The 19,268-nt window shown below is 64.7% G+C and overlaps 5 protein-coding genes across 5 annotated transcripts; 3 read left to right on the top strand and 2 right to left on the bottom strand.

Moving 5' to 3' along the window:
- Window positions 1-1,406: 1,406 nt before the first annotated feature.
- EMIHUDRAFT_439526 (hypothetical protein) lies at window positions 1,407-2,773 on the top strand. The gene has a single exon (XM_005793019.1). It carries the CDS (start codon window positions 1,456-1,458, stop codon window positions 2,533-2,535), a length of 1,080 nt encoding a protein of 359 aa, XP_005793076.1. The 5' UTR covers window positions 1,407-1,455; the 3' UTR covers window positions 2,536-2,773.
- Window positions 2,774-8,000: 5,227 nt separating this feature from the next.
- On the bottom strand, window positions 8,001-10,757 carry EMIHUDRAFT_454141 (glycosyl transferase, family 2; the record flags this gene model as incomplete). The annotated part of the gene is made up of 6 exons (XM_005793020.1): window positions 10,095-10,757; window positions 9,122-10,024; window positions 8,884-9,047; window positions 8,749-8,817; window positions 8,560-8,681; window positions 8,001-8,388 (listed from the first exon to the last, which is right to left on the bottom strand). The coding sequence occupies exons 1-6, from the start codon at window positions 10,747-10,749 to the stop codon at window positions 8,001-8,003; spliced, it is 2,301 nt and encodes a 766-aa protein (XP_005793077.1). The 5' UTR covers window positions 10,750-10,757.
- A 3,753-nt stretch (window positions 10,758-14,510) lies between these two features.
- Window positions 14,511-15,842, top strand: EMIHUDRAFT_222360 (hypothetical protein; the record flags this gene model as incomplete). Its single annotated transcript, XM_005793021.1, has 1 exon — window positions 14,511-15,842. One exon carries the CDS (start codon window positions 14,511-14,513, stop codon window positions 15,840-15,842), a length of 1,332 nt encoding a protein of 443 aa, XP_005793078.1.
- Window positions 15,843-16,058: 216 nt separating this feature from the next.
- Window positions 16,059-17,952, top strand: EMIHUDRAFT_454142 (hypothetical protein; the record flags this gene model as incomplete). The annotated part of the gene is made up of 3 exons (XM_005793022.1): window positions 16,059-17,183; window positions 17,253-17,510; window positions 17,581-17,952. 3 exons carry the CDS (start codon window positions 16,059-16,061, stop codon window positions 17,842-17,844), a joined length of 1,647 nt encoding a protein of 548 aa, XP_005793079.1. The 3' UTR covers window positions 17,845-17,952.
- EMIHUDRAFT_222362 (hypothetical protein) lies at window positions 17,925-18,867 on the bottom strand (the record flags this gene model as incomplete). The annotated part of the gene is made up of 2 exons (XM_005793023.1): window positions 17,925-18,013; window positions 18,198-18,867. 2 exons carry the CDS (start codon window positions 18,865-18,867, stop codon window positions 17,925-17,927), a joined length of 759 nt encoding a protein of 252 aa, XP_005793080.1.
- Between the last annotated feature and the right edge of the window lie 401 nt (window positions 18,868-19,268).

Here is a 19,268-nt window from a genome sequence, read left to right on the forward strand (position 1 = left end):
ATGCGCTAGCCCCCGCACGGTCGGGGGGGTGTTGCCAGCGCTGGTAGATGACCTCTCGGAGAAGAGTCGGAGGGACCTTGGCGCCGGGGTCATGAGGAACTTGAAAGTCGTGGCCGAGGCGGCGACGGGAGCGCGGTGCAGAGGTGGATCCAGCTCAATGATGAGGCTACGGCGCGCATAATGAAGAGAGAGGAACACATCGAGTGGCTGAGGAAGCTCTTCGCTGGGTGGAAGGAGGCCCGGCCGGCCTTGAGGGAGCCGCGGAGGAGGAGGGATAACGGAGGTAACGTGCGGACAGGCCAACAGCCAGTGGGACGAACGAGGGCCGCGACGGCAGCTCAAGCGGGAGGGAGCGGAGACGGTGGGCAGCGAGCGAAGTGGGTGAGACTGATGGATGCTCCTTCGACTTGGCTCTTGGGGAGCGGTTCAGCTGCTGGGCGGGCTTCAGGGTGGTGTTCACGCGAAAAGTAATCGACGCGATGTACAAAGCATACAAGAAGAGGAGAAAGAAGAGGAGCGCATGTTGGTGACGAAGCCGCCGATCAAGAGGTGGGCGGCATTGGTCAGTCGGCAGAAGGATCCGTCCATCAAGACGCGTCGTCAGGCATCTCCGCCACGGTGGTGGAGCGCTGAGGCGTCAGTCGCGCCTCGCCGGCCCGACCCGAGGCAACCAGGCTGGCTGCGGCGAGAGGCGGGTGAGGCGGGCGAGAGGCGGGTTTAGGCCCTCCAAATTCGGGTCGGAGCGTAGCGGAGTGGGCCCCGAGTTTGAAAAGGGCGACGGACGCTCAAGCGTCCTAGCCTCCAACAACGCCTCCCCGGCGCAGAGGGCGGGGGCCCCCGGAGGGATGCTCAACCGCTCCACGCCACGCTGCTTGCGGCGGTCCTCTTCCCAGCTCCGCTGAGGGCCCTGCGTTATTTATTTATGGTGTGATAGACTCCAAGCAAGCCCTTTGTGCTGGGTTCCGGCTCCTACCCAGATAGGGGGTCTGTCCACAAACTGGCTGGCCCCTATGCAATAGGTAGGTAGGTAGGTCCGGTTTTGACCGCCCCAGAGGGCCCCGCAATAGGTAGGTAGGGTAGGTAGGTGGTGGTGGTGGGGTGGGGGTGGGGGTGTTGGGGGGCAGGGGTTAAAAAAACCGCTTCGCTCGCGCGGGAGACGGCTAGCCGCGAACGGGCCATGGCCCATGCGCATGCCAGACGAGTCGCCTGCGGCTGGGACGCCAGCCGAGACGGGTGCGGCGGCGGCGCCCGCGGAGCCTATTCACAGAGGGCCAAACGGGTATTTTTCGCTTCGCTGCGCGGCCCGCAATAGGTAGGTAGGTGGGGCACGGAGCCTGGCGGTTGGCGCCCGCAATAGGTAGGTGAAAGGCAGGGCGTTTTTCGCGCCACTATCTACTCGAGTAAAGGAGGCTTGATGCCCGCGCCGACCACGAGCCAACTACCGCCGTCGCCGCCATGCCGCCAGCCGCTCGCTCGGCCGCTCGCACCAGCAGCCTATACGCCAGCCCTCCCGACCGGATCGCCATCATCGGCACTGGCGTGATTGGCGCCTCATGGGCCGCGCTGTTTGCGGCGCGTGGCTTTGACGTGGTGGGCATGGTGCGGAACGAGCACGAGGCCAAGCTCTTTGCCGCGGCGGCCAGCGAGGCGTGGGTGCGTCTTCGCGCGCGTGGCATCGCGCGCGAGGCGGCTCCGACACGCATCCGGCACGTCTTTTCGATCGAGGAGTGCTGCGCTGGCGCCGTCTATGTGCAGGAGTCGGTGCCAGAGAACCTGAGGCTGAAACAGCAGGTCGTCGCGCAGATCGACGCCGCCTGCCCGCGCGGCGTCCTCATCGGCACCTCCTCCTCCTTCCTCTCCGCGTCCCTCATCTCTCTCAGCTGCGCCGTCGACCCGTCCCGCGTGGTCACCGTCCACCCCTCGCTCCCTGCGTGGGACAACTTTGTCGAGGTCTTCAGCTCCGAGCCTTCGCACGTCGCCCGGCTCGTCGACCTGCTCGACTGTCAGCTCGGCATGGACGTCGTGCCGCTCGGCCGCGAGTCCCACGGCCACGTGCTGAATGCGATGCTGCTCTCCCTCGCAACCACCTCGGCGCTGCTCATCCGCTCGGGCGTCTGCAGCGCAGCCGAGGCGGACCGCGCCGCTTCGCACATGGGCAAGCTCATGTACGCGGGCGGCGGCGGCTCGGCCAACTACGTCGGGCTGATTGGCGGCGGCAAGCTCGACGGCGTGGTCGCGATCGCCACGGACGGCTACACAAACGTCCCGCTGGGAATGCTCGGCTCGGCGGTGACGGCGGTCTTTGGGCACGGGCTCCTCGGCCGCGCGCTGCTGTGGCTGCTGCAGCTCCTCCACGCGCCGCTCTCTCTCCTCGAGGGCTGGCTCCACCCGATGCGCGCGATCCAGACCTACTTCCTCTCCCCCTGCCTGGACGAGTACAGGCGGCTCGGCGGCGGCGACGCCCTGTGCCACCGCATCCTGCAGCGCGTGATCGCGCTCGACTCGGCGGACAACTTGCCGCCGCTGTCGGACTGAGGCCGCGGGCGACAGCCGAGCGGGCCGCGCGACAGCCGGGCCCCAGGCGCTGCGCACAGCGAGCGCTGCGAGCCATGTCCAGCATGTCCCATAGGCGAGATCATGTGAGACAATGGGAGCCTTAAAAAACATGTCTCATGTGACATGCACATGTGCATGCACATGTGCATGTGCATGCACATGCACATGCACATGTGTGTCGAGGTTACGTTGTGCTGCTCCTGGACCCTTAAGTTTTATTCGCGGGGGAGGCAACCCCCCCGAACCCCAGCGCTATTTGGGGGGTATTCCCCTATTCTCGGGGACTCCCCCGCCATTTTTGTGGAAACGAAAGGCTCGCGAACAGCAGCCCCCCCCCCCCCCCCCCCCGCCCCGCCCCGAGTCCCGTTGTGGGAGTGCGTTGAAAACTTGAGCGGGTTGTCGGTTGAATATCGCGCACACAAGTCACAACACATCACGAAACCCGGGGCTTGTCATTTACTTCCGTTTTGCTTTCGGCCTGCTTTCGGCCTGTGAGAAAAATAAGAAGTCTCGAAAAAGTTTTTATTTTTTTTGCTGTTGCTGTTTGAGCGCTCTACCCAGCCTGTGCTGCTGTGCTGCTGCTGCTGCAGCAGACCGCACGACCGCAGACAGGAGAGATGCAGTCCCCACGGAGGAAGGGCAAAGGCAAGGCCCGGGCGCTCGTCCGGCCGACGCCTCCCCGCAAGTCGCCGCCGGCGCAACGGCTGGGCAAGCGAACACTCGAGCAGTCGGAGGCCGGGCCCTCAGCACCTCCGACTGCAGAGAAGGCACCTCCAGAACCTCCTTCGCCTCCAGTGGCTCCCGGAGCTCCAGTGTCTCCCGGCAATCGCAAGAAGATTGTCGTAAACACGGACGAGGCGCCCAATGCGCCGAGGAAGCAGCACTCGACGAGGAGTGCGACCGCCTCTGCCGGCCAGGCCTCCACGAGTCGAAAGCTCTTCGACGATGGCTGACGTCGCCGGATGTCGGCGCCCAACCACTCGTCGCAGGCCTGCGGCGCTGCGAGTCGCGGCACAGGCGCGAGCCTGCGGGCGCCACTCGTCCCGCGCGAGCAGGACACACGCTTCTTCCGCGATTGCCGCTCCAGGCGGCTGGCCGCATTCTCCTCGGGCTGGGGCCTACGTGGTGTTCAAGACGGCGGACATCCTCTCGCCCGCAGCGGGCGGCTCTCCTCGCTCTACGACCCAACGCGAGCACGCAGCAGGAGAGGCAGGCGCGCCGCGGCACCCACCCTCCCACCCTCACGGCAGCCTCGCCCGGCACGCACGCGCCCCGCAACCCATTTCCACAAGCGCTCCTTCGGGGCTCGCTCCCCTTTTCAGGCCCGTGCCGGTGCACTCGCTCTGTGGGCCGGCGCGGGCCTGGAGCAAAAGCAAATTCTCGTCTGACGGCGCCGGTAGAGAGAGAAAGCCGCGCGCGTAGCCCCATCCCCAAGGATGCCATGATTACACTTCACAACACACTACACAGACTACACACAGCTCCACCGTCCACCCACTATGCACTAATACGATAAAACGAACACAGCCGACACACGACACAGCGGCAGAAGTACCGTTTATTCATTATTCTTTATTGTGTGTCTTTTTTGGATTTTTTGCTTATTTTTTGCATTTTGGATTTTGCGACTGGTTGGGTAGTAGTCTAAGTTCTGAGCCTGGAGGCCTAACGGGTCTAAGTGTGGCTAGCCACGCTGGAGTGCTTGCGCGGTCTAAGATCAGCGGGAGCCTCTTACATCGGCTAAGTCGGCCGTGGACGGCCTGGGGCCAAGAGGCTCCCACCGTGATCAACGTACAACGATACGGCGCAGCCCCCAAATTTTCTTCGCCTGCGGCGGGCGATCGATCCTTCTCATGCTCAGCAATCGCCGCCTCAGCATCCTCCTCTTCCGATTCTCGTTGCTGCTTCTTGAGCGCAATCTTCGGCGACTTCTCGCCAAACAGTTCTCACAAATAGCCTCAAGCTCAAACAAACGCGTGTCAGAGAAGCCTGTGTATGCTGGTCCTCTTTGAACGATCCGCGCGTGAGGTAGCATAGGGCCTTGTTGGCAGCAGCCAGCTTGTTGCGCTGCTTCGTTGCGATGAGCTGATTGGGATCGCAGAAGTGCATGCCAAGCACCGCCACGATCTTGAAGCAGAACACATCGCAACCGCATCGTCCGCACTGCCATCGGCATGCCGCGCCCGCCGCTTCGCCGCAGCCGCCTTAGGCACGCATAGCGGCAGCATATGGTACGTTGCGCGTACTTGAGCAGGCGTTGCGCGCCGCAAGTAGCGCACTGGCCCTGGGAGAAGGCGATATGGCGTCGTGCGCGCGGCAAACGTTGGTCGGGACGCGTCCAGGTATTTTTCGGGCAAACCTGAAAGCTTTTCAGGTATACCCGGGTTTTACCCGGAGTTGGCCTTATGTCGTCTAAGTTCATGCCCCCCGACCATGAGGGTCTAAGTCTGAGCCCGGCTCCGTGCGGGGGCTAAGTTGAGCGCTCGCTCGCTGCAGAGGCTAAGTGTAGAGCGACCCTCTAGCCCTACTACCCAACCATTATTTTGCGATTGCGCTCTGGGGGGAGGCGGGGCCCCTAGCGGGTACCCATGCGGGGGGAGATGGGGTCCCATGGCCCGCCGCAGGCGCCGATTTAAAAGCACGTCTTGTCCTTTTGCCTGCGGAAACGTTCAGCTCCCCCACTCGTGTCCCCGCCCGCCGGTCTCAAAGAGAACCCCGGACAAGCTCCGTTGCCACCTTCCAGTGACTGTGCAGCTCTTCGCTATGCCAGAGACCCCCAAGGCTACGGCGCCGGACTGGGCGAGCTCCCCCGCCGACACGACACAGCGGCAGAAGTACCGTTTATTTCATTATTGTGTGTCTTTTGGATTTTGCTTATTTTTTGGATTTTGCGATTGCGCTCTGGGGGGAGGCGGGGCCCCTAGCGGGTACCCATGCGGGGGGGGGGGGGGGACCCATGGCCCGCCGCAGGCGCCGATTTTTTTGCGATTTTTTCTCTTATGCCCGATTTTCTACTTGTTTTCATGAGAATTCGCGTATTGCGCGACCATCCATGCTATCACGCCTTGCGACAGCCTGTCGGCGCTGCTGACCGTGCCATGCTGCTCAACTGACCGCCTGCATAGCTCGCGGCCTTAGTCTTTGGCATTCAGTGACGACCTGATCGTACGGCCAGTAGGAAGGTGTCCTTCCAGCGCGTGCACGCTTCTGACGCAATGCGCGTCACAAACTGCCTCGGATTGGCTGCTGGCACTCTCGAGGCTATGGCTACACAGCCTCGCGCGCATGGGCAGTCAAGAGGGACCATGCACCTTCTCACGACAGCGCCGGTGCCTCTCTCTTGGACCGGCAAACGTGGTGGTCTCGTGTCACCAATGTGGGACCAGTGCGGCATCGCGCCATCGACAGCTCTGAACTGCGCCTCACCACTGACCGGGAAGGCCGCCAAGTGGGTCAGCACCGGTCGCACATTGTGGCAGCAGTCAGTAGTGCATGTCTGATAGCTAGAGCAGCAGCGTCAGGGTCGCAGGGTCGGATCGTGTCAAGCCTCTCGCCCGGCCGGCCGCGTGCAGACGTCGGCCTGTCTGCTGTCTGGAGTGATCTGTCGGCGGTCAGTACGACCGATCAGGTCGGAGTTTTCTGATGGCTGGAGGGTCTATCTGTATGTACTCCTCGAGACCTCTCCAAATCTGCCCTCTAATCAACCGTAATCATTCGGGAAGTCGGTGGTATGAGCGAGTATGAGCGCCGGGGCCCCGTTTCCGCACTGCGGCCGTCAGGGGCGGCGACCCCCCCATCTACTGATGATATGCGCATCCTAGATGCCAAACGCCATCTAGGATGCGTTTTCCATCTAAGGACACCGGGTGTCTCCACTATGATTGGGTTCTCCAAGAAGATTCAATTATCTTTAGATGGTGCCCCGCGTCTTTTGAGTTTTGTGTTTTGATAGCCCGTGACATCTCAGATACTGCAGTCGTCTTCAGACGCACAAGTGTGCCGAGATGATACCCTCATCTTGGGTTAGTCCATGCATCCCAGGATGCAATGTGGCATCTGAGGATGCGCAATGCATCTCAGGAACATGAGCGCGTTGTCGGTTTTTTTCACTATTTTTCGATCGACAGTGTCGGAGTTTTTTGCCGAACCCGAACCCGAAATAAAAACCAGTCTTACATATACAACCTTCCATAGTGTAGAAAAGTCAGCATTAGCACAAGGGCTAAGTGCCCCCCACCATCACTCACTGGCTCCCAGTTCCATCACTATCAGTAGTATTCCACAGACAACAGAGTAGTTAGTGCTTAGTCACATCACACTTACATAAAAAATTAGATATTCTTACCTTCTTGCCCCCCTCCGAGACTGGAGACAGTCACCACCCGTACACAGGAGAAATGGGAGTGCGCCCCGCCCCCGCTTGCCCTGCCTGCGCAGGATAGCGTGCCCCGATGACGGCGACACATAGCGGGGTACACTGCGCAAGGAGGGGGTGCGTCGCCTTTCTTTGTCCTCTCGAGGGAATGTTCTCTCGACGCCCATGGCCTTTTTCTGAGGTTTCGTACTAATGACGTCCTTCTTGGCACTTCGGGCGTCGGTTGTGCGTATCTGTAGTGTCTATTCCCTCGGTAATGTGTTACGGGTATCGGTCACTGAGTGGACGCTATCTCTAACCATTTGATCTACGTTTGCCGACTTCGGCCGTCCGCCTCTCGATGGTCGAGTGGCTTCCGGATCGAATCGGCGACTATGACCCTTATAATTTTTTTCACACCTGGCGGGCCCAATTTTGCTCAGATGCACCTCCGAATTCGAAATCGCGTCCTCACGCTTAGCGCTTGGTGTGCGTCCGTTTTTCGTCACGGGTGTCGTGTGATCACACTTACATAGCCATACTAGTAGCAGCTGAGATTAGCATAGATTCATAGTCTCCACTCCCACTTTGATCCAAGGGCTCACACGCCGCTCAAGTCTTTAAATTTAACTTGTATTTTAATGATTAAATGCCAAGCATCTTGGGATGCGACGCATCTTCAGATGATTCGAGCATCCCAGGATGCTCCGGCATCTTAAGTTGAAAATACCATCTAGAGATGCTCGAGCATAGGCAAGACAGTGTGCAGTCCAAGTAGGGCGCATCTTAGATGCATATTATCTCAAGATGCGCATATCATCTGTAGATGGGGGGGTCGCTGCCCCTGACGGGCGCGGCGCACGGTGCCTCCGGGGGCCCCCGCCTCCCCCCAGAGCGATTGCGTGTGCCGTTCGGTGTGCCCGTGTCATGACTCATGAGAGCCCATTCGTTGACGCAATTAAAGTGTATATGTGCACAAATCCCGCCGTGTGACGCGTCCCGAGATATGCACGCGTGGCGTCAGCCGTCACACGACGCACTCGCAGACCGACTGATCCGTGATCGTGATGATCCACTCTCCACCACGAGCTCAAAAAATGTACCAGAGAGTCTCCCCCTCGACCAAGCCGAGCCCTCTCGCAACTCGCTGAATCTCGCCCTCCCCGCCCTCCTCGGCGCGGCGAAGCGAGACGCAGACCGCGACGGGTCCGCGGATGTCGCGCGTGTGCACGACGGGGAGGGTGAACGGCGGCAGCAGCGCGCCGTCGCTGCCGCGCAACCTGTGGTTGGTGTACAGCTCGCCCACCTTGCGCGGGTTGATGTCGGCGAGCGCGACGACGCGCGACCGCGCGGCGGCCGAGAGCGCGGCGACGAACGCCTTCCCGTCCCTGCCCGCGCCCCAGACGGTGAAGGTCGCCCAGCGAGGGTCGCTCAGCACGCGCCGCTCGAACGCGGCGGCGCGAGCCTGCAGCAGCGTCCTGCGGTCGACGGTGGACGTCATCGACGAGGCGGTCCACCTGAGGACAGCGATGGACGAGTCGTGGACGTGTGCGCCCCTCCTCAACATCCGCCTGGCGAGGCCGCGCCGGTAGAGGAGGAGCGGCTCCTCGCGGCTGCCTACGGGGGCGTGTCGCGGACGTGTCCCGGACATGTCGTCGGCCGGGCAGAGGAGCGGCTCCTCGCGGCCGCCGACTCGGAGGAGCGGCCGCTCTGCGCGCGCGGCCCGGTCGAGGTGCGCGTGGAAGAAGAGGAGGTCCTCGGCAGGCACCTCCTGTGGACGCGTCCTGGGACGGGTCACGGACGGAAGGAGAGGGCGAGGCGCCTCCGCGGGCACGCTCCTCGAAGCCGCCGACCGCGTCGAAGGTTGCTCGCGCCATGGCCCAAGTGGGCATCTGGACCGTCGTCTCCTGCGCGGCCGAGAGGGCGCTGGGGCGAGGCGCGGAGCAGGGGGTTTGCGAGGGCGGGAGAGGCACCCGGAACTGGTGCAGCCAGAGCCCCTCCTCGTCGAGGGAGTGCGCCCACGCCTCGTGGTGCGCCGTCGCGCCGTCCGGCCACCGCCGCCACGCCCCGCCGACAAGGGAGCGGGGCGAAGCGGACAGCGCGGCGACCTGCAGCTCGACGCGCCGCGGCAGCATGACTAGCGGGCGAGGAGGCGGCGCGGTGAGTGGGCGGCGAGGGGAGTGGCGGCTCGTGCCGTCGGGGAGCAGGCGCCGTCGTCTGCGTCGAGGAAGGCGAGCAGCGAGCCCGACGACTGCGCAACGGCGCGGTTCTTTGCGAACCCGATCCCGCCCGCCTCGGCGTGCGCGTCTCCGCCCCACCGCGACCCCGACGCGACACAATCGACCCGGGCGGCGCGCAGCCGAGGGATCCACGCCTCGATGAGGGCGCGGGTGCCGTCGGAGGAGCCGTCGTCGAAGATGGACACCTCGAGCGGCCCGCGGTACGTCTGCGCGAGCACCGACGCCAGCGCCTCGTCGAGGCACCACGCCGCGTTGTGCGCCGGCACGACGAGCGAGACGCGCGGCAGCGACGGGTCGACGTCGCGCGGCCTGCCCTCGGCCGCGGCGCCGAGCCGAGCAACCTCGGCCGCGAGCGACTCGGCGGAGGCGACGGAGGGGCGCTTGGGCGGCGGGAGGAGGAGCGCCTCGTCGGGCGGCCGCTTGGACGGCTCGCCTAAGGACGCCCTTAGCTCGCCGGCCGGGCATGGCTCGCCGGCCGAGCATGCCGCAAGCCCCGCGGAAGAAGCGCACCCTGCAGAGGCCTCGCCGGAGCGCGAGGGCGGAGGGGCGGAGAGGAGGGCGAGGCTCCGCACTCCGTGCGCCGCAAAGGCCTCCGCCGTCACACGCGCCATGCCGTTGACGAGCACGCGCGGCGTGGCGGCCCGGTTGCTCGTCCCGCCGTGCACGAGCCACGGGTGCAGGAGTACCACGTCGCCCGCCTCGCCGCACACCTGCAGCACCTCCGCCTCGGACGCCGCACCCTCCTCCTCGTGGGCCGGCTCGCCCGCCGCCGCCCGGCCGCCGCCGCTCTCCCGGGCGAGCCGCAGGCAGCCCGCCTCTCGCCGCGCCCCCGCCTCGCGAGCCGACCAGCCGTTGAGCTCGTCGTGCGGCACGCCTGCGGGACATGCCGCGCACACGTCGTGGACGTGTCACGGACCGGCCGACGAGCCGCTCGCGCCGCTCGCCGCGCTCTCCCACCTCGCGCAGCGCCGCCGCAACCCACCGGTGAGAGCCGCGGATGAGCGCGGTGCCGCCGCCGCCGGGCGACCATCCCGACCCGAGCAGCAGCACGACGGCGCCCTGGAAGGGGTGGCCCTCGCTGGTGCGCGCGGCGCCTGTGTCAAAGCCAGGTCCGATGTCGACGTGCCAGCCACGCCACCGCTCGCCGCGGCGGTTCACTGGCGCCCAGCTCCCGGCCGGGTCGTCGCAGCCTCCGCGCTCATCGGGGAATGCGACCGGGGCGTACCAGTGCCGCACGGGCACGCGGCCGCCGTCGGTCGGCGCGGCCGCGTTGACGGGAAGCTCCCAGCCACCCTCGCCCAGAATCGCGTCGAGCGCCGCAACGAGCCGCGGCGAGGCGACGAGCTCGGCCCAGTGTGCTGCGTCGCCCGGCGGCGTCACCTCCAGCACGCGGCGAGACCCGCCCGAAGGCCACGTGTCTGGCCGATCGAGGCTGGCCGACGCCTCACCAGACTCGGCGGCGATGGACGGCGCCTCGAGCTCCCTCGCGATCTGCGCCATCAGCGACTCCATCGTCGCCGGCTCCACAGCCCGTCGGATCGTCACCCAGCCGTCGCGGGCAAAGGCCGCGCGGAGGCGGTCGGCGTAGACCGTGGACATATATTTATGAGAAAGCGATTCTCCCAAGAATTTTAGTGCGCCACACTGCGTGGCGCACTCTGTGGTCTCAAAAGAATTCTGCGCCCCGCGCTTGAGCACTTGAGCACTGGATAGGGTCGATTCCGCATGGTACGGGACCCCACACTAACTAGGCACCGGACTGGCGCGCACTGGCACTAACACAGGTACATCACGGGAGCCGCCTAAGTAAGTAAGTGACTCCTGCGAGGACGGCGAGGCACTTAGCTCCGTGCACTCGACCGCGGCCCTCGCCGCAGGTTGGGCTGTAGCAGGTTTGCCTCTCGCACCCCGTCTCTTTTCCTTTCCTTTTTTCTCTACTCGGTTTTCCTCTCTCTTTTCCCGGGAAAACTCCGTGGAAATCGTCAAATTTTGGGCTCTGTCCTCTGAGCCGAGTCTATCTCTCTCTCTCTCTCTGAGGCTGGTTTGGGCCCAAAATCAGCCAAATTTTAGGCCAAATCGGCAAAATGCCGGGAATTTCGCGGAGAACCCGTGTATACCTGGAAATTACCCTGCGACCGCCTGTGTATTTTGTCGATTTCCTCAATTTTGCCTCAGATTTTGCCCCAGAAGAGCTCTCAGACTCAGGGAAACTCGCGAGTTTCCAGAATGGAGCACCAAACACCTCTGAGCTCTGTTTTCCCTGGAAATTTCCGGAAACGCAAAGTGCTGGGGACCCTCTGTTTTCCTTTTTGTTTGCCGGACAACCTGCTACATCCCAAGCCGCAGGCAAGCTCATGCACAATCTGCTCTGCGATGGCCGTGTGAAGAACGACTGAGATGCGCTGCTTCTGCAGCCCTAAGCCAACTCTTGGTGGTCCAAGTCACCTCATCGAGGTACTGGGCCCGCGTCAGCTTGTTTCTGCAGCACGTTCGCCGCCTTCCAGAGGATCTCGCCGACCCCCTTCCCGAACACCCACCGAACGACTCGAACAGCAGCAGCTGCACGTCGACGTCCTTGCTTGTCCTCCGCGCTGGGCCTGGTACAGCGATACTCGCCGCCATCGATTAAGGACGGTATGCGGCGGTCGCCGCCCACACCCACCTCACCCTCCCGCCTCCCCCCCCTAGTCAGCCAGCGACCCGTCCCCTGCCCCCTCTCGCCCAAAGAATTTTCATTCGGCGGAAGTCCCTCTCACAGCAGACTGGCACGGGTTGTACTCGAGTAGGGTTTCTTTCTTTCTTCATTCAGCAGACTGGCACGGACTGGCGCACCACAAAAGGCACAGCAGGCGACGGTCCTTTATGAAAGAGAGAACCCAAGGGAGGGAGGAAAGAAAGAAAGAAAACAACCCAAGGGAGGACGGCACAGGGCCCGGGAAGCGCGAATAAAGCCTGTCCACCTGTTTTTCACACCTTTGAAAAGGCCGTTCAAACGCACCCTCTCGCCCCATGCAGCCGGCTGCTTGCTGGTGGCACTAGGGCCGCTGGGACGCGCAAGAAGAATGAGCAAAAAAGACGAAGATGGCGACGAGCACGAGCATGCCAAAGTGGGACTTCGCGTGCGGGTCGAGGGGCAATCCAAGCTCTCTTCACAGGGGTTACAGGTGGTCGGCCTGACTGGAGGACGGGCCCCGTGCGCGCTCCCAGCGCCGAGCCGCGGCCCCACGCGCCACCTGGGCTGCCTCTGGCACGGCCGGGGTCCGCCGAGAGGCTGGGCTTGGCCGGCGGCGCGACGCGTGGCCTGTGCTGCGTCCGTCTCGGACGTTCAAGCGGCGCCAGCCAGCGGCTCGGCCGCGCATCCTTCACACACGCCGCCACGACCGGGATGAGTGGGCCCAGTGTCGAGCCTTGATGTGAGCTGCATGTGCGCGGCGGCCGTGGCGACAGCAGGTCCACCAGACGGACCTCAAAGCTTGCCGTCGGCGTGCTGTCGTGGCGAGAGCGCGAGACAGCTGCAGAGGAGCCGAGTGCAGTGGCGAGCCAGAGGCTACCTGGGTCACCAAGTGGTAGCCCTTGCCCATTCTGAGCAGGGCTGTGCTTTGGTGGGGTTGTGCTTGAGCGTGTGTGAAGTGGGAGTGCGTGCCGGCGGTGTCTGTGGGTGAAACAGGCGTGTGTGAGGCCGTAAGAGCCATGGTATGAGCCAGAGTGGGCTTCATCACCCAAAATAAGGACGGTTTGGGACAGCTCAGACTTGATACTGATGGGCCTTGGCCAGGAGAGCGACAGAGAAGGCGAGGTGGTGAGCTGGGAAGCCGCTTTGTCTGCACCTGGACGTGTCGTGATGAACTGCCGAAAAGTACTATTTGCGGCTATTGCTCAAAACCTTTGGAGACAAGGCCTACATATTATGACTGCATCCATGCGTCTGGTGCATGAGGGCCGCGGGTCGGGACATTTCACGGTCGGTGGCGCCGATAATGACCTCCGTAAAGCCCTCACAATCGCTCGGCACGGGCCACCGGGAGTGCTCTCGAGCGCCTACACCGGAGCATCACGAGCCGGTGTGAGCTTGAAGACCCGAGATAAGTGTGCGGTCTGGGACAGCTCAGGCTTGATACTGATGGGCCTGGGCCAGGAGAGCGACAGAGAATGCGAGGTGGTGACCTGAGAGCAGGAAATAGCGCTTCGTGGCAGGTGCTTCGCGACAAGGTCACACGCGGACGCTCCAGCCTCTCAGCTCACCACCTCGCCTTCTCTGTCGCTCTCCTGGCCCATGCCCATCAGTAGCACGCCTGAGCCGTCCCAGACCGCACTTACCTTGGGTCTGCAAGCTCACACCGGCTCGTGATGCCACGGAGAGGGCTCGAGATTGTCTCCGGTGGACCCCTTGCCGAGCGGTTGCGAGGGCTTTACGGAGGTCATTATCGGCGCCACCGACCGTGATATGTCCCGACCCGCGGCCCTCATGCACCAGACGCATGGATGCAGTCATAATATGTAGGCCTTGTCTCCAAAGGTTTTGAGCAATAGCCGCAAATAGTACTTTTCGGCAGTTCATCACGACACGTCCAGGTGCAGACAAAGCGGCTTCCCAGCTCACCACCTCGCCTTCTCTGTCGCTCTCCTGGCCAAGGCCCATCAGTATCAAGTCTGAGCTGTCCCAAACCGTCCTTATTTGGGGTGATGAAGCCCACTCTGGCTCATACCACGGCTCTTACGGCCTCACACACGCCCGTTTCACCCACAGACACCGCCGGCACGCACTCCCACTTCACACACGCTCAAGCACAACCCCACCAAAGCACAGCCCTGCTCAGAATGGGCAAGGGCTACCACTTGGTGACCCAGGTAGCCTCTGGCTCGCCACTGCACTCGGCTCCTCTGCAGCTGTCTCGCGCTCTCGCCACGACAGCACGCCGACGGCAAGCTTTGAGGTCCGTCTGGTGGACCTGCTGTCGCCACGGCCGCCGCGCACATGCAGCTCACACCATGGCTCGACACCGGGCCCTCTCATCCCGGTCGTGGCGGCGTGTGTGAAGGATGCGCGGCCGAGCCGCTGGCTGGCGCCGCTTGAACGTCCGAGACGGCCGCAGCACAGGCCATCGCTCAAACAATCGGCCGGTGCTAGGGCCGCCGCAGTCGCCGGTGGGCCCACGGCGATGGGCCTGGTCGATTTCAGCCGACGGGAGGGCAGCAGGGCCGCGTGCGGGGCCTGCGCTAGGATTGCCCCGTCGTGCGCACGGTGTCCCCAGTGTAGGTGGACAGGCTTTATTCTTTTGCCGAGCGAAAAAAACCTTTTGCCGAGAATGTGAGCGCGTTCCCCCTTCCGCGTATAGCTGCACAGCGCACTCATCTGGGAGATGAACGACTACGACGCCGATAACGGGCCCCCACTCGTGGGCATGCGCGCCCCGCTCCTCTACCAGCGGGTGAAGCTCCACGGCCTCGTCTCGCGGCCGGAGCTCAATGGCTCCTTTGGCAAGGCGGTCTCGTGGAGCGAGGAGAAGGGCCGGTACGGCGTGCAAATCGCGGGCCACGAGGATATGATTGCGCTCAAGCCGGCAAACCTCGCGGCGGCCGGCGCCGAGGAGGGTGTCGTGTGCGGCCACTGCGGCGCAGGGGCGGCCAACGAGCGGTGCACGCGCTGCTTTGCCGTCTGGTACTGCAGCGCAGAGTGCCGGAAGCAGGGGTGGGCGGCTCACAAGCCGGCCTGCACGCCTCCGCCCGTGGCCGAGTTTGGGAGCGAGATGTCGCACGCGCAGCAAGCAAAGATTCAGCAGCACATGCAGGCGGCGATCGACGCGGGCAAACGGGGCTCGGCTGCCGGCAAGGCGCAGGAGATCAAGATGCTCCGGCAGAGCGCGGCCGCCGACCCGCAGCAGCCGATGACCTGGTTCAACTTGGCGCAAGCGTACTGGGACTTGGGCGTCAAGGGCGATGCGGTCGAGGCGATGTGCAAGGCCGTCCACAACCTGGTCCGCGTGCTCAAGAACCCACAGGCGGTGGACCTCAGCGACCCAAACGCCAAGTATCTGATGGAGGAGCTGCCGCCCAAGGTGACGGCTACGGCGGCGAAGCTGCTCGAGGACGCCGTGGTTGGCCGGGGCGGCGACCAGCTCGAGTGGGACGAACGGCTGGGGCGCCTGCTGCAGACCCTCGCCGACCTCTGCGGAAGCCGGCTGCACCCGGGCGCGCGCAGCCTGACGCACTACGTCTTTGGCAACGTGCTGCGAAAGAGGCGCAAGAACGAGGAGGCGAGGGAGCAGCTCGTGCTCGCCGACCGCGCGGCGTGGAACGGCGGTCGAGGCGAGCGCGACCTGGTGTCGCTGTCGGCGATCCCCGACGTGATTGCCAACCAAGCGCTGAACCTGGGCGGGGCCGCACCCCCCGAGCTGTGGGTTGAGGCGATCAGCGCGGCGCGCGAGGCGCTCGGGGCGACGCCGAGGAACCACCGCATGCACCCGTCCGTGCAGCTGACGCTGGCGAGGATGCTCTCCAACCGCATCAGCAAGGGCCTCGCCGACGCGCAGGGCCACGTCAACGTCGACGAGGCGGCGCCGCTGGCGCGGGAGGGCGCCAAGCTCGCTCGTGCGGCGCGCGCGGCGGCGCAGGGGTCGGATCCCCGGCTCGTGGCGCTGGCCGACCAGCTCCTCTCCCCGAGCCAGCCTTTCGGCCTGCTCGCCGGCGCGTGAGGGCTGCCGACCGAGGAGTTGGCAGTTCCGGAGGACACGCGTGAGACTTGACTCGCTAGGCTAGCGTGAATTGATTCCGGTGTTTCTTATCACCCTACTACAAAATGCGCCTGCGGGCGGACCCTTGCTGCTCCCAGATCACCCTGCTGTGAATTGCTGATGCGGGCGGGCCACCGTTCGTTCGCGCGAGCTCCGGCCGCGCGCCAACCCAGGGTGATGGTCCACGACCAGCTGGTCGACGACAGGGCCGAGCCGCTCCTCCCGGCCGAAGAAGCGGGCAAGCTCCGTTCCGCGCTACGCATCGACCTCTCCGTGGGATGCTCCCGCGGCGGAGTGCTCCAGCCGTGCCGCCGCAAGCACGAGCCGCCCAGTCGTGAGGCGCGAGCGCAGCTGCCGCTCGGGCCGAACGAGCACGCGACCGAGGGCGATATCTGCGACATGTACGCGCGGTTGGGCTGGGACGAGCGAGACCAGCTCGGCGCCGTCCTCGTGCTCAAGCTTGCGCTCTCGCTGACCGCCTCGGGCATGCCAACCTACACCGCCGAGCCGCTCCTCCGCACCGTCGCTGCCGCCGCGAACCTCCCTCACTGCCACCTGCTGCTCGGGATGCGCTCGCTGCAAATCTCGTTCGGCGGCGGGCCGGTGCACGTCCTCTCCTCGCGTCAGGGAAAGGTGCTGCACCGTCTCTCCGACCTCCACTGCCTCACCCTCGCCGTCGCCGTCGCCGTCGAGCCCGCCACTCTGATGGCCCTCCAAGCTGTGGACGCGATCAACCGCCGCCGCTCGCCCTTTGGCTGGGCGATCGAGGCCCTCGCTTACCACGGCTTTGCGTGCGCCGCCGCGCCCGCCATCTTTGGAGGCGGCCTCGGCGATTTTGCCGTCGTCGCGCTCGCCTCTGTCCCTGTGCGGCTGACCCTCGCGGCGTGCGGAGCGCTGCCGCAGCTCTCCGCGCTCAGCGACCTGCTCCTCCCCATCGTCGCCGGCGTCGCCGCGCCTTCGCTCTGCGCGCTCTTCGAGCTCGACGCGTGCCACGCGGCGACGGCGACGCTCTCGCTGCTCCTCTTCGAGCTGCCCGGCTCGGAGCTGCTCTTCGGCGCGACCGAGCTCAAGCGCGGCAACCTCGTGGGGGCGACGCGGCTCGTCCACGCCGTGGTGCTCACCATGTTCATGGCCGTCGCCCTCGCCCTCGGCTGGTGCCTCGCCGCCCTGCCGATCTCGCGGCTCGCGCCGAGCCCGCCACCCAACCCGTGGCTGCCGGCGGCGGCGCCGTGCAGCGGCGGCGCCACCGCCGAGCTGTGGCCCGCCCTCCTCCAGAACGGGCTGCAGCTTCTGCCGCTGGAGGTGGCCCAGTTAATAGCGAAGTGCCAGTAATTAGCTATGAATTAAGGGATGCAGCTCGTGCCTCTGGAGGTGAGCTTCTTCGTGCTGCTCGGCGTCAGCGTGCGGGAGATGCCCTCCGCCGCCGGCTTGCTGCTGCTCACGATGCTGCTCCAGTTCTTCCTCTCCCACTCGGCGCTGCCTCTTCCGGGGCCGGTGTCCAACGCGGCAACGCTCTTTGTCGGCACCGCGCTGGGCTGCGCCCACGAGTACGTCCACGGCACGTCGCACCTGATCGTGCTGCTGCCCACCATTGTGCTCCTCGCCCCGGGCGCCACCGTCCTGAAGGCCGTCCTCGCCTCCATCGACGCTTCCGCGCCCGGCACTGCGCCTGGCGGGGACGGCGACGGCGCGCACCGAGCGTGCACCGACGGCGCAGCACTTGCGTGTAGGCGCGGCAGAGCCGCCCCCGACCGACGCGTGGTTCGAGCTGCTCATGCTCGCGGTCTCGTTCGCCGTCGGCGAGGCGATCGCGCACCACCTCTGGGCGCCGGCCCTCTCGCGCCGCGCCGCCGCGCGAGCCGAGGCGACGGCAGTCGCTCTCTCAGACAGCAAGGCCGTATGCCCGGTTCGGCTCGCGCGGATTGTGGCTGTTGGCGTGCCGGTGGCGGAAACGCTGGAGTGACACGCACCATCCCATCCAGATCCGCACCGATCAGCCATCAGTCCAGTTCTCGAGTCGAGAGATCAGACTCTCTCTTCATGTTAAGCGCAAAAGTGGACGTGCAACCCACTGGTGTAACCACACCCGCTCATGGTGTCGCAGTGCTCCGAGGGTCTGCACGACACTAGCCCTTGCTTCGTGAAGCTGCTATTCCAACGTCCGGCTTACAGGCGCCCGCCACCCGTCTGCCGCCCCCTCGCTCTCGTCCTCGCTCTCGTCCTCGCCCTCCTCGCTCTCCTCCTCACTCGCCTCCCCCCTGCTCGCGACGGCGCGCCTCGGGTCGAGAGCGGAAGGCGAAGAGGCGAGGCGCACACCGAGGCTGGCCAGCGCCTCTAGGGCCTCGGCGGCGGAGGCTCCGACATTGAGCTCCGACTCAAGGTACTCGCCGCCGCGGTAGGCGGCGAGGGCGGGAAGCACGTCGGTCGAAAGCCTCGCCTGCGCTTCCGAGGCGCGGATGGAGACGAACTTGACGAGGTCGTACCTCGCCGCGAGGCGCTGCATGCACAGGCCGAGGGCGGCGCACGCCGGCAGGTGAGGCTCATGGATGTGGACCACCACAAAGGTCTCTGGCGGCTCCTCCTCGACCGCGGCGACAAAGTCGTCCTGAGAGAGCTCCGTGACGCAACCGTATGTGCGCCGCGCCGCTGCGGCAGCGCGGAGCTCTCCGAGTCGCGCCTGCCGAATCCGGCGGAGCGTATCGCCGTCGTCTGAGTCGCTGCCGTCCGAGTGGGTGTGCCCTGACGTCAGCTGAGACCGGCGCAGCTGGGCGAGGCGGGCTTGCCGGGCAGCTTCGCGCGCGTCCTCCAGCACCGCCTTGGGCCCGGAGGCGTGCGATTCGCCACCAAAAGTGACGGATGTCGGGCTGCCCGGGCGGAAAAGGGCGGCACCGACGACCCTGCCATCCTCGCCTTCGATGCCCTCCGAGGCGTTGAGAATCGTCCGCTCTATGGGGTCCGACGGAATGTGGCCGGACCAGCTCGTCATCGCGCAAGTCGAGGTGCCTCTCTTGCCTTGCCCACAGCGGCGGCTCGACCAACCACCGCCAGCCAAAGTTCTTTTTTCGGACTCTACTTTAGGGGGCAGATGACAAGGCAAGGGGAGGACGTCTGGCGCCGAGTGCGTCTGGCACCGGGCACGGAAGCTCGCACACTCATCAGCCGCACGCGATAGCGATAGTGCTGCCGCCGCGAGAACGCCAGTAGCCATGTGTGTGTACGTGAGTACGTACGATGTGAGAGAGAGATTTTTAGAAGCCAACAAGAAAACGATGTGCATGGACGATATATATTACGTGGGGAGGAGACGGACTGGGTTTGCCGCATTCAAATCGCTCCAACAATCGCTCCACATTTAACTATTTCCCTCATTGTCAAGGCTCTCAAGGT

This window comes from Emiliania huxleyi, assembly GCF_000372725.1.
Source record: "Emiliania huxleyi CCMP1516 unplaced genomic scaffold EMIHUscaffold_103, whole genome shotgun sequence".
Lineage (NCBI taxonomy): Eukaryota > Haptophyta > Isochrysidales > Noelaerhabdaceae > Emiliania > Emiliania huxleyi.

Coding starts and splice junctions, on each gene's coding strand:
- EMIHUDRAFT_439526 (XM_005793019.1), top strand. CDS start 1,456: ATGCCGCCAGCCGCTCGCTCGGCCGCTCGCACCAGCAGCCTATACGCC.